This window comes from Mirounga angustirostris, unplaced genomic scaffold (assembly GCF_029215605.1).
Source record: "Mirounga angustirostris isolate CCGP_5_RB_7025 unplaced genomic scaffold, mMirAng1.0.hap1 SCAF_4, whole genome shotgun sequence".
NCBI classification, from domain to species: Eukaryota; Metazoa; Chordata; class Mammalia; order Carnivora; family Phocidae; genus Mirounga; species Mirounga angustirostris.
In genome coordinates this window covers 90131638-90145696 of record NW_026991712.1, presented here as the reverse complement: position 1 = coordinate 90145696, position 14059 = coordinate 90131638, and the positions used below count along the sequence as shown (strand labels likewise).

Here is a 14059-nt window from a genome sequence, read left to right as displayed (position 1 = left end):
TTGCAAGGTAGGAGGTGCGAAGAAGTGAATCTGAGGGGATATATCAGAAGATAAATGGCAGGGGGAGGGAGCCTTTGGGAGCTGGCTACCAGAAAGTGATATAGCCCCTGAGGGCAAAATCTGAACCCTTAGAAATCTGCTCCAATGAGAGACATCCTTGCCTGAAAGGTGCTCACGTGGTGAAACAGGACAGAATTCTAAGTGGGACAGTGTGGTCTCAGGTTCTCCAGAGTCACAGAAATAACGGGGGTGCCTGAGTTGGTAGAGTTCCTAAGCATTGGAACAGGGAAACTGGTTACAGTCAACAAGCCTGGGAGGGGGCTCTCAGCTCAATTCACCATAAACCGTGAGCCAGGGTTGATCGGGGACCGCTCTCCACCTGAGGACCATGAAAGGGACTAGAACACGGGGACCCTCCACCTTCACCCAGGAGCAGCAGGATGGGTGTGCACACAATCGGGTGACTTCTCTCTGTGCCAGGGCCCTACAAAGTGCAGTAGCACTGGACCCTCCACTTTCCCCTGGGAGGATTGGTGTGGGCGTGCACAGCAGGGGTCTGCAGAGTTTGGCACACACAAAAGTGAAGACTGTTTATCCCTGAGGGCTTACTGAGGAGAGGGGACTGCAATCTTTCAGCTTTGGAGCTGGAGATAGGGGTGCGGCCATTTTTATTTTGACCCTCTAAAGAGGCCAGAAAGCCTTCAGGGAACAAAAGCCACTCAGAGCAACCAAAAACAGCTTACACTGAACCCAGCCCCCTGGCAAGGGGTGTTGAAACTCCACCCAGGCAAAGACACCTGAGAATCAGCAGGGCAGGCCCCTCTTGCAGAAGACCAGCTGGAAGAACAGGTGAACAGCAAGTTTACAGACCTCACAGCACTAGGAGAAAATAATATATAGAATTCAAGGTTTCTTCTCATGATTTATCTATCTTTTAGTTTAAATTTTTCCATTTCTTTTTTTCTTTTTTCCCTTTTCAACTAGTCTCTTATTTTATCTACTCTTTGATTTTGAGTATTTTTTTAACCTCCATTTTTTACATTTACATTTTATAGATATATTCTTCATTTTTGGCTTCCTTTCACTCTATTCAATTTTTTTGTGTATATATATATATATATATACATACATATATACACATACATATATATATATACACATACATATATATATACATACATATATACATACATATATACATACATATACATACATATATATATATATATACATACATATATATACACATACATATATATAAGTTTTCCATATATATATATATATTGCTTTCTTTACAATTTTGGGATTTAGTGTTTTCTAACACACAGACCAAAATACACTCAGGACTGGGGCGCCTGGGTGGCTCAGTCGGTTAAGCGACTGCCTTCGGCTTAGGTCATGATCCTGGAGTCCCGGGATCGAGTCCCGCATAGGGCTCCCTGCTTGGCAGGGAGTCTGCTTCTCCCTCTGACCCTTCCCCCGTCATGTACTCTCTCTCTCTCTCTCATTCTCACTCTCTCAAATAAATAAATCTTAAAAAAAAAAAATACACTCAGGACCAAGTGGATCACCCTGTTTTATTCACCCTGTGAGATTATATTCTTTCCTGCCCCCCCCTTTTTTTTCTTTTCTCTTTCCCTTTTTCTTTTATTTTTGGTTTCTGACCTCTTCAGATTTGTCTACTGTGTATTTTGCTGGGATCTTGGTTCATATTTTTTATTTTGTTCACTCATTCATCTATTCTTCTCTGGGCAAAATGACTAGAAGGAGGAATTCACAACAAAAGAAAGAACCAGAGGTAATACTCTCTGCCACAGATCTAATTGATATGAATATAAGTAAAATGTCAGAGATGGAATTCAGGATAACAAATATAAAGTTACTAGCTGGACTTGGGGTAAAAGGCATAAAAGACACTAGAGAATCTTTTAGTGCAGAAATAAGATCTAATCAGGCTGAAATTAAAAATGTTCTGAGATATAGTCTAAATTGGATGATCTAACAGCTAGGGTAAATGAGACAGAAGGGAGAGTAAGTGACATTGAAGACAAGTTGATGGAAAGGAAGGAAGCTGAGGAAAAGAGAAAAAGACAACTAATGGAACAGGAGGGGAGGCTTCAAGAAATCAGCAATGCTATAAAACAGAACAATGTCAGAATTATTGGAATGCCTGAGGGAGAAGAAAGAGAGAGGTCCAAAAGGTATATTTGAGCAAATGATAGCTGAGAATTTCCTTAACCTAGGGAAGGAAACAGGCATTTGTGTCCAAGAGGTAGAGAGGACCCCTCCCAAATTAAGAAAAATAGATCAACACCCTGACATATAATAGTGAAACTTGCAAATTTCAGAGATAAAGAGAAAAATCTTGAAAGCTGCTTGAGACAAGAAGTTCTTAACCTACAAGGGTAGGAACATTAGACTGACATCAGACCTATCTGCAGAGACCTGGCAAGCCAGAAAGGGCTGGCATGATATATTCAAGGTAGTAAATGAGAAAAATATGCAGCCAAGAATACTTTATCCAGCAAGGCTGCCACTCAGAATGGAAAGAGAGATAAAGCACATCCAGGACTGACAAAAACTGGAAGAACATGTGACCACCAAGCCAGTCCTGCAAGACATATTAAGGGGGATCTTGTAAGTGAAGAGAGAGCCCAAGAGTATCAGATTAGATAAAACAGCAAGACCCATCCATGTGCTGTCTATAAGAGACTCACTTTAGACCTAAAGTGACATCTCCAGACTGAAAGTGAGCAGATGGAGAACCATTTATCATGCTAATGGACCTCAAAAGAAAGCTGGGGTAGCAATCCTCATATCAGATAAATTAGATTCTAACTTTTAAAAAATTTTTTAATTTATTCCTTTGAGATACAGAGACACAGAGAGAGAGAACATAAGCAAGGGGAGAGGCAAAGGGAGAGGGAGAAGCAGGCTCCCACTAAGCCAGGAGCCCAATGTGGGGCTCGATCCTAGGACCCTGGGATCATGACCTGAGCTGAAGTCAGACACTTAACCATCTGAGCCACCCAGGTGCCCCCAGATAAATTAGATTCTAAACCAAAGACTGTAGTAAGAGATGAAGAGGGATACTATATCATACTTAAAGTGTCTACCCAACAAGAAAATCTAACAATTATAAATATTTGTGCCCCTAATTTGGGAGCAGCCAGTTATATCAACCAATTAATAACCAAATTAAAGGGCGCCTGGGTGGCTCAGTTGGTTAGGCAACTGCCTTCGGCTCAGGTCATGATCCTGGAGTCCCGGGATCGAGTCCCACATCGGGCTCCCTGCTCGGCGGGGAGTCTGCTTCTCCCTCTGACCCTCCCCACTCTCATGCTCTCTCTATCTCATTCTCTCTCTCAAATAAATGAATAAAATCTTTAAAAAAAATAACCAAATTAAAGAAACACATTGATGATAATAATACAATAATTGTAGGAGACTTCAACACCCCACTCACAGTAGTGGACAGATCACCTAAGCAGAAGATCAACAAGGAAATAAGGGCTTTGAATGACCCTGGACCAGATGGACTTTACAGATAAATACAGGGCATTCCATCCTAAAGCAACAGAGTACACCTTCTTCTTGGGTGAACATGGAACATTCTCCAGAATAGATCACATACTGAGTCACAAATCAGATCTCAACTGATACCAAAAGATTGGGATTATTCCCTGCATATTTTCAGACCACAGTGCTTTGGAACTTGAACTCAATCACAAGAGGAAGTTTGGAAGGAACTCAAACACTTGAAGGTTAAAGAGCATCCTACTAAAGAATGAATGGGTCAACCAGGAAATTAAAGAGGAATTTAAAAAATTTATGGAAACTAATGAAAATGAAAACACAACTGTTCAAAACCTTTGGGATACAGCAAAGGCAGTCCCTAAGAGGGAAGTACACTGCAATACAAGCCTCTATCAAAAAATTAGAAAAATCTCAAATACACAAGTTAACCTTACACCTAAAAGAGCTGGAGAAAGAATATCAAATAAAGCCTAAACAAAGCAGGAGAAGAGAAATAATAAAGATTAGAGCAGAACTCAATGAAATAGAAACCAGAAGAACAGTAAAACAGATCAACAAAACTAGAAGCTGGTTCCTTGAAAGAATTAATAAGATCATTAAACCCCTAGCCAGACTTATCAAAAAGAAAAGAGAAAGGACCCAAATACATAAAATCATGAATGAAAGAGGAGAAATTATGACCAAGGAAATACAAATAATTTTAAGAACATATTATGAACAACTATATGCCAACAAACTAGACAATCTGGAAGAAATGGATGCATTCGTGGAAACTTAAAAACTACCAAAACTGAAACAGGAAGAAATAGAAAATCTGAACAGACCCATAACCAGCAAGGAAATTGAAGCAGTAATCAAAAACCTCCCAAAAAATGAGTCCAGGATGAGATGGCTTCCCAGGGGAATTCTACTGAACATTTAAAGAAGAAATAATACCTATTCTACTGAAGCTGTTTCAAAAAACAGAAATGGAAGGAAAACTTCCAAACTCATTCTATGAGGCCAGCATTACCTTGATCCCAAAACCAGACAAAGACCCCATCAAAAAGGAGAATTAGAGACCAATATCCCTGATGAACATGGATGTCAAAATACTCAGCAAGATACTAGCCAATAGGTTCCAACAGTACATTAAAAGGATTATTCACCACAACCAAGTGGGATTTACTCCTGGGCTGCAAGGGTGATTCAACATTCGAAAATCAGTCAACATGATACATCACATTAATAAAAGAAAAGACAAGAACAATATGATCCTCTCAACTGATGCAGAAAAAGCATTTGACAAAGTACAACATCCTTTCTTGATTAAAACTCTCCACAGTGTAGGGATAGAGGGAACATAGTTCAGTATCATAAAAGCCATCTATGAAAAACCCACAGCAAATATCATTCTCAATGGGGAAAAACTGAGAGCTTTCCCCCTAAGGTCAGAAACACGGCAGGGATGTCCACTATCACCACTGCTATTCAACAGAGTATTAGAAGTCCTAGCCACAGCAATCAGGCAACAAAAAGAAATAAAAGGCGTCCGAATTGGCAAAGAAGAAGTCAAACTCTCACTCTTTGCAGATGATATGATACTTTATGTGGAAAACCCAAGACTCCACCCCAAAACTGCTAGAACTCATACAGGAATTCAGTCGAGTGGCAGGATATAAAATCAATGCACAGAAATCAGTGGCATTCCTATACACCAACAACAAGACAGAAGAAAGAGAAATTAAGGAGTCGATCCCATTTACAATTGCACCCAAAACCATAAGATACCTAGGAATAAATCTAACCAAAGAGGCAAAGAATACGTACTCAGAAAACTATGAAATACTCATGAAAGAAGGAAGGCACAAAGAAATGGAAAAACGTTCCATGCTCATGGATTGGAAGAACAAATATTGTGAAGATGTCAATGCTACCTAGAGCAATCTACATATTTAATGCAATCCCTATCAAAATACCATCCACTTTTTTCAAAGAAATGGAACAAATAATCCTAAAATTTGTATGGAACCAGAAAAGACCCCGCATAGCCAGAGGAATGTTGAAAAAGAAAAGCAAAGCCGGCAGCATCACAATTCCGGACTTCCAGCTCTGTTACAAAGCTGTCATCATCAAGACAGTATGGTACTGGCACAAAAACAGACACATAGATCAATGGAACAGAATAGAGAGCCCAGAAATGGACCCTCAACTCTGTGGTCAACTAATCTTCAACAAAGCAGGAAAGAATGTCCAATGGGAAAAAGACAGTCTCTTCAACAAATGGTATTGGGAAAATTGGGTACCCACATGCAGAAGAATGAAACTGGACCATTTCCTTACATCACACACAAAAATAGACTCAAAATGGTTGAAAGACCTCAGTGTGAGACAGGAGTCCATCAACATCCTAAAGGAGAACACAGGCAGCAACCTCTTCGACCTCAGCCGCAGCAACTTCTTCCTAGAAACATCACCAAAGGCAAGGGAAGCAAGGGCAAAAATGAACTATTGGGACTTCATCAAGATAAAAAGCTTTTGCAAAGCAAAGGAAACAGTCAACAAAACCAAAAGACAACCGACAGAATGGGAGAAGATATCGGCAAATGACATATCAGATAAAGGGCTAGTATCCAAAATCTATAAAGAACTTATCAAACTCAACACCCAAAGAACAAATGATCCATCAAGACATGGGCAGAAGACATGAACAGACATTTTTCCAAAGAAGACATCCAAATGGCCAACAGACACATGAAAAAGTCCTCAACGTCGCTCAGCATCAGGGAAATCCAAATCAAAACCGCAATGAGATACCACCTCACACCAGTCAGAATGGCTAAAATTAAGAAGTCAGGAAATGACAGATGTTGGCGGGGATACAGAGAAAGGGGAACTCTCCTACACTGTTGGTGGGAATGCAAGCTGGTGCAGCCACTCTGTAAAACAGTATGGAGATTCCTCAAAAAGTTGAACATAGAGCTACAATTGCACTACTGGGTATTTACCCCAAAGATACAAATGTAGTGATCCAAAGGGGTACGTGCACCCCGATGTTTATAGCAGCAATGTCCACAATAGCCAAACTATGGAAAGAGCCAAGATGTCCATCGACAGATGAATGGATAAAGAAGATGTGGTGTATATATATACAATGGAATATTATGCAGCCATCAAAAGGAATAAAATCTTGCTTTTTGCAACAACGTGGATGGAACTGGAGGGTGTTATGCTGAGCGAAATAAGTCAATCAGAGAAAGACAAATATCATATGATCTCACTGATATGAGGAATTCTTAATCTCAGGAAACAAACTGAGGGTTGCTGGAGTGGTGGGGGGTGGGAGGGATGGGGTGGCTGAGTGATAGACATTGGGGAAAGTATGTGCTATGGTGAGCACTGTGAATTGTGTAAGACTGTTGAATCACAGCTCTGTACCTCTGAAACAATATATTATATGTTCAAAAAAAAGAAGAAGATAGTAGGAAGGGAAAAATGAAGGGGGGGAAATCAGAGGGGGAGACAAACCATGAGAAACTATGGACTCTGAGAAACAAACTGAGGGTTCTAGAGGGGAGGGGGGTGGGGGGATGGGTTAGCCTGGTGATGGGTATTAAAGAGGGCACGTACTGCATGGAGCACTGGGTGTTATATGCAAACAATGAATCATGGAACACTACAAAAAAGAAAGGAAAAGAAAAGCTTTGGTGTTAAGCATTTTCCTACTCAGGGATTCTCTAGGAAAAGTATGTCAAGTAATAGTACAAACTATATAGCACTCAAAATATCTGTATGGTCATATGTGGACTAAAAGAAATTTCCATCTTTGTTTACAAAAAAAAAAGAATATGCAATCCTTTTATAAATCTGACAAAATGTATATTCATGATTCATAAATAACTCATAAATATTAAAAATTTAGTTGGTCAAAAAAAAAGAATTAGCAGAGAAGGGCATCAAAACTGTTATTATAACTATATTCTATAAGTTCAAAAAGTTAAATAGACAAGTGGAATGTATAAAAAAGACCCAAATCCAACTTTTAGGAATGAATACTATAGTGTCTGAGATTGAAAAAAACCGAGCTAAGCTTAATAGCCAATTAGAGAATTCAGAAGAAAAAAATTAGCGACTATGAGGCCTAGCAAAAGATATCCAAAAGGAAGTGAGGAAGAAACACTGAGAGAAAGAAAGAATGGGGGAAAAAGCATCAGTGAGCTGTGAGATAATTTCAGCTGGGCTTATGGATAATGAGAGTCCCCAAAGGAGAGGGAGGAACAAAACTACCTAAAGAAATAATAGCCAAAAACTTTCCAAGCATAATAAAAACTATAAATACACAGAACCAAGAATCTGAACATATTCAATTATTAGAAACAGGAAAAAAATTACACAAAGGACCATCATCATCAGACCACTAAAAATAATGATGAAGAGCAAATCTTAAAAGTAGGAGGAAAAAAAAGACATACTACCTATCAAGAAAAAAAACGGTGAAGATTACACAAGATTTCTTGCTAGAAACAATGCAAGCAATAAGACAATTGATTGATACCTTTAAATACTCAAAGACCCCCCAAAAAAGTGTCAAGCTAGAAATCCATACCCAGGACAACTATCTTTTTTAAAAAGGTGAAAGAAAGATGTATTCACACATACAAAAGCTAGAATAATTCATTACCAGCAGATGTGCACTATGAGAATTTAAGGACAATCTTTGAACAAAAGGACAATAATACCAGATGGATATCTGGATCCACACAAAAGAAGAAAGAGCACCAGAAACGGTAACTAAATGGGCACATATATATTATTTTTATTATTTAAATCTCATTAAAAGATGATTGAACATTTAAAGAAGAATAATAAGAATAATAATAATTTATTGTGGGGGTTCATGGCATTAGTAAAAATAAAATCCATGCAACAATAACATAAAGGCTAGGAGGGGAACTATGGAAGTATATTTTAATTTAAGATTCTTGTAGTGTGTATGAAGTGGTATAACATCATTAGAAGATAGATTGTGATAAAATAAGGATATATACTACACATCTTAACATGACCTTTCAAATAATGAAGAGCTATAGCTAGTAACCAGAAGAGATGAAATGGAATTATAAAAAATATATATATATATTAGCTTAATTCAAAAGAAGGGAAAAAGGGACAAACCAAAAAATAATAGCAAGTGAATAGACTCAAACCTAGCTCTTTCAATATTCACATTAAATGTTAATGGTCAAAACATTAATTAAAAGGCAGAAATTGTCAGACTTGATTTTAAAAACTACTCAACTATATGTTGCCTACTAGAAACTCACTGTAAATATGGAGATACTAATATATTCAAATAAAAGAACGGAAAAAGGTGTGTAAGTTATATGAGCCGTAGTCAAAAGGAAGTTGGAGTAACTGTATTAACATCAGCTATAATAGACTTCAGAGCAAGATCTATTACCAGAATCAGATAGTCATTTCATATTAATAAAGAGGTCAGTTCGGGACGCCTGGGTGACTCAGTTGTTAAGCGTCTGCCTTTGGCTCAGGTCATGATCCCAGGGTCCTGGGATCGAGCCCCGCATCAGGCTCCTTGCTCAGCGGAAAGCCTGCTTCTCCCTCTCACACTCCCTCTGCTTGTGTTCCCTCTCTCGTTGTGTCTCTCTCTGTCAAATAAATAAAATCTTAAAAAATAATAATTAAAAAAAAGAGGTCAGTTCATCAAGAAGACATAAGATTCCCACAAGTTTCTGCACCTGACAGCAGCTCCAAAACACATGATGCAAACTCATAGAACTGCAAGGAGAAATCGACAAATTCACTTGAAGAACGAGTCATAGTTCTTGCTTGAATGCAGCAAGGATAGAGGAGACTTCGACAACACTATCAACCAACATCACCTGATTAACATTGACAGAGTACTCCACCAAGCAATAGCATGGTCTTTTCAAGAGCCCCCATATATAACGCTTCTTGTAACAATACCATTACTTATTAGTTATGTCATCCTCAGCAGACTATTTCACCTCATCGTGCTTTAATATCTCTATTGGAGAGGGGAAAATAATAACACACCCCACTCTTTTCGGGAGTGAAAATACATAAACACACGTGAGGCACTGAGAACACTGCCTGGCACGGAGTGCGCTCTCCATAAAGGGTAGCCGTCATTATCAATATTCCAGCTACAGCTAAATGTCCTTGCTTTCTCAGGATGTTTTCCGGTGATGGCCAAGCCTGAAAAATGTTAGAATTACGATCGTCACAAAGTCAGGGTTTTCTTGTTCTCCCCTCACTAAAAAACAGTCCCCAAACAGTCCAAGGAGACCACTCTTAACCGTGAGCCTCCTGCAACTTCTTCAATTAGAAGAACAATGTGGCTGAGAAAAGAGGAGATGGGGGTGAGGATAGTGAGCCTGCAGTGGTGCTTGGGGAGGGGGAGCACGGGGGCACGAGGAGACAACAGCAGGAAGGCTTGGCCTAGAGCAAGACTGCGAACCCTTGGGCTGATACAGGTCTGGGAAGGATGTGCTCCTCCCTGGGCATGAGAGGTGAGCACCAGCTCCTCCAGAGCCGCCACTTAGTCCTCCCCTCCTCCCATGCTCAGCACCGGGCAAAGGGGCGAGAATATTTGGAGGCAGACATGCGGGTCCAGGGTGGAAGGCATTCCTCACCCTCCTCTGCTCTACTTAGGGGTGTGGCAAACCTAGGGCCACGTGTCCCCTCAGCACACATTCACAACAGACCGGCTTCTGCCTGCAAAAGCCCGAAGCACAGAACTTTGTTCAAAGTCTTGTCCCCAGGCCGCTGCCAGGGTTTGTCATCATTTATAGACTGTGATGAAATGCAAGAGTTATGGTAGATTCGCGTCCTTCACCCAACTGGACTTGCCCCAAACCACACAGCTACAGAGCTGGAATCACCCAAAAAATGACCATAACAGGGAAAAAGAATTACCTGAGTGACACCCCTTATTCAAGTACGGCTTTCTATTTATAAAAGTGGTAGTCCACATCTATCAGTCAGTAGGGGCCCTGGCACCAACTTCTCACTGATCACTTGAGGGGGGCAGAGAGAAGGGCAGACAGTCACTCTGTGTGCTGGGATTCCAAGCCTCAGGACTCTGCTGTGAAAACCAATGCCATTCTGTGAAACAGTATTCAGAGCTTTAGCGTTCAGAAAAGCCGCTGGGCCGTTCTTTTCAGGCTATCCCAAACTCGAGCACAAATGAAGGAGCAAGTGAATACTAAAAAAGCAAATGCACTGATTAGCTTCCCAAACAAGAATATCATTTATTTGCCGACCCAAGCTTGGAGGAAAATTACAGTAAAAAAAAAAGAACCGGAAAAAGAACACAGTGCCATTGGGCTAAAGGATAAGCTTGTTCAAGATATGGCTCTGTGTTATTAAATGACTGTGGATCGCCTGCTCACTTGTTTGGGTTCTTGACATTTTTAGCCATGGTTTATTTATTTGAAATGTTAATTGGTGGTGTTTCTCTCGGTGTGGGGTTTATAAACTGTTCTATCAAGCTCCTGAAAAACACAGCGATCACTGAGATGATTAGGAAAATAAGGCGCATTAACATAATGGACAGCACCTGCACTGGGGCGGGCACCTCCTCTTTCAGCTCTTTCGCGGGCCCACTGTCAATGCTACCTCCATACCCTTGCTCCTCGCAGAACGGAGGGGCCCAGCCATAGCCACAGTGACAGTTTTTCTTATTGTTGCAAATGCCTCGGTTGTTGCACTTCTTAGGAAAACAGTCAGGTTTCAAGACTGAGGTATGCACACAAGTTCTGTTAATACACAGCTGTTCAAAACCACAGGGGGTACCATCATATATTTCACCCACGTCAGGTATTCCCGAGGGTGTCAGGGATGTGTGGTAACCTATCCCCCAGCACATGAGATTCTCCTCTCGCAGATGAGTAGAGATGAGGATCGAATGCTCTGGCATGTCAGGGATGCTCTTGACATTTATACACTGTATCCTGCCACACTTTACATTTTCCCTGGCACAAGCTACGTAGGTTTTGCCTCCTATAATACCACAGTTCCCATATTGATCACCCGCTAAATTCACTATGCGATAGCACTGATCAGGAGCCTCCCTGGCATCAGGTCCAAAAATGTTTTGGCACTGCGTATATCTGGAATGGCACCTCTTTTTGAAACACATGGAGTTACCCTTGCAAAGGGTTCCGTCATGCTTAAAAGTGTCATCTGGGCAGAAATTTGAGATTCCATTGCAGTACTCTGCAAGGTCACATTCATTGTCTTCCTTTCGACATATGTACCCAAGTGGACGAAAGCGACATTTATGACAGCAAAGCCCAGTGCTACAATTGGCCGTTCGCGCGAGTTTACAATCCGGTTCGCAACAACGGTCTTTTTTACAGTCCTCTCTTGAACCACAATCACATTCTTCATTGCCTTCCACAATTTTGTTTCCACATCTCTCCACCACATAACCCAGTCCTGGGATATTATTTAGACATTCTCCGCCTGAATTTATGTGACTAAGATATTCACTATAACTACAATTACTAAACCCACTACTCCCAGTGCCCATGATACAAGTTCGCTTACCCCTGCATTGACAATATTCTGTATCATGTTTCATTCCCACACCGTGGCCCAGTTCATGAGCAGACAGTCTACTGGCTTCAAGGATATTCAGATTTGGAAAACTGCTTACTGATCCACTATATTTGGCCTTACATATACCTCCAATATACGCCCATCCAAGAGCATGAGTGAAAGCACCTGTAATATACAAATGTGCCCAATCTGCAGAAACCCGACCAGAAAGGGTTGTTGTACTATATTTTAAAAATGAGTTTAGAAGTTCTTGTGAGGTCATGTGGTGAATATTCAATTTGTCGTTATTTGTCCATATTTCAACACCTTGTAGCTGTAGCCTCATACTGATATCTTTAAAGAAGGTGTCCATAACCCCAGTCAAAAGAATGGCATCCTGTATGACTCGAGTAATATTGGAATCCGAAAACAAAAATCGACTGTAATCAAAGACCAGGGCTAGTTCCATGTACTTCTGATGCTTATAGGATCCATGATAGTCCCTAAGCCTCGCCATAATGTCACTCTGAGCCATCTGCTTTTCTAGCTCATCATTAATTAAGCCACAGGTCTGATTCTGAAATCTGTCCTCTTTCTTCAGGAGATACATGACATGTTCAAAGCTGGAAGAGGCCTTGAGGGGCTCGATTTGATAATGTTCCTCGTCAATTTTCAATATGCCTCGGAGACTCCCGGTGCATGTACTTAAAGTAGCTTCTGAATCCTGAGTTCCTTCAACCAAGCCTATGTAGTTGCAGTCCCTGGGTATGTAAGGGTGATCCTCCAGGAGTTTCTCCTGTTCTGTGAAGGAGAAAACCTTTAGATTTCGGGGCAATAGAAACCTCTTGGGCCAGAGGTGGAGGATATACTTCTTGCCTTTGACCTGCAGGAGGTAGGACACTTGCTGGACGGCACCCTGCTGCCCTCCCCGGAAGCTCAGCTTCTTGGGAATGATGATTTCATACGACTCAAATCCCCACTCAGGGTGAAAAATTAAATCCTCGCCAAGAGCATGAACCAGGAGCGCCAGCAGGACGAGCACGGGGAGCGAACGGCCTTTGGGGAGTAAGGTCCTTACTGACCTCATGGCCCAGATCGGTGGCCCTAGCGAGTCAATCCCAGCAACCGGCCCGGCGAGTCAGGTTCCAGGGGCGGCCGCTAGAGGCGCGGGAGCGCCCGGTGCGGAGCTCCCAAAGCAGGGTGTGCAGGAACCCCGCCCCCGCCTCCCAAGGCTCCGTCTAGTTGACATTCCCAGAACGAATCCAGTTCGTTTTCTGGGCTGTGCCGTTGGGCGCACGAGGGAGAACCGAGGGAAAGGTGCTCGAGAATAAAACAGGAAAGAGGGGCTTTTGGCACGAGGGACGGAGAAGGGCAGAGAGCAGGCTGGAGAAAGGAGAAGGAACAGAGAAAAAGGAGGAACAAAAGAGGTCTTGTTCGAGGGTCGCTGCATCCCGTGCTGTTTCTTCTGTGTCTGTACTCCCTAGGACACACCTGATGTTTTCCATCCGTGAGAATCATGTTTTCTAGGCACAGCGCGCGCCGCGCCGTCACACCGTTCCCAGCTCTCCGCCGGACTCACGTACCCCCAAGCGGAGCAGCGGAGCCAGAGAATATCAGTGAAGGTCTAATCCCCAACCCCTGCCCGGGGCAGCTCCTGGCTTCCGGCCGGAGAAAGTTTCCAGCTCATTTTGTCAGGTGGCTCTTTGTGCTGTTTGTCCTTGGGTGCCAGGGACTAGCGGGATTTGGGGCGTGTGTGCAGCGGGGGGAGAATCTAGGAATAGGAAAGAACTTGTGAGAGCAGAACCCCCAGGAGTTCTCCGAGAAAGGCAAATTGGTGGTTATGTTTGTAGGTTGAGTGGTGGGTGAGGGAGGAGACCGTAAAGGACCACGGATTAAAATGATTTTTAAAACAACTGACAATAGCATATTTTGATGAGGGTGTAGAATGATAACAACTCTT

The 14059-nt window shown here is 41.8% G+C and overlaps 1 protein-coding gene across 1 annotated transcript; it reads right to left on the bottom strand.

Moving 5' to 3' along the window:
- Window positions 1–10920: 10920 nt before the first annotated feature.
- Window positions 10921–13186, bottom strand: ADAM30 (ADAM metallopeptidase domain 30). The gene has a single exon (XM_045871178.2). It carries the CDS (start codon window positions 13184–13186, stop codon window positions 10982–10984), a length of 2205 nt encoding a protein of 734 aa, XP_045727134.1. The 3' UTR covers window positions 10921–10981.
- Window positions 13187–14059: the final 873 nt, after the last annotated feature.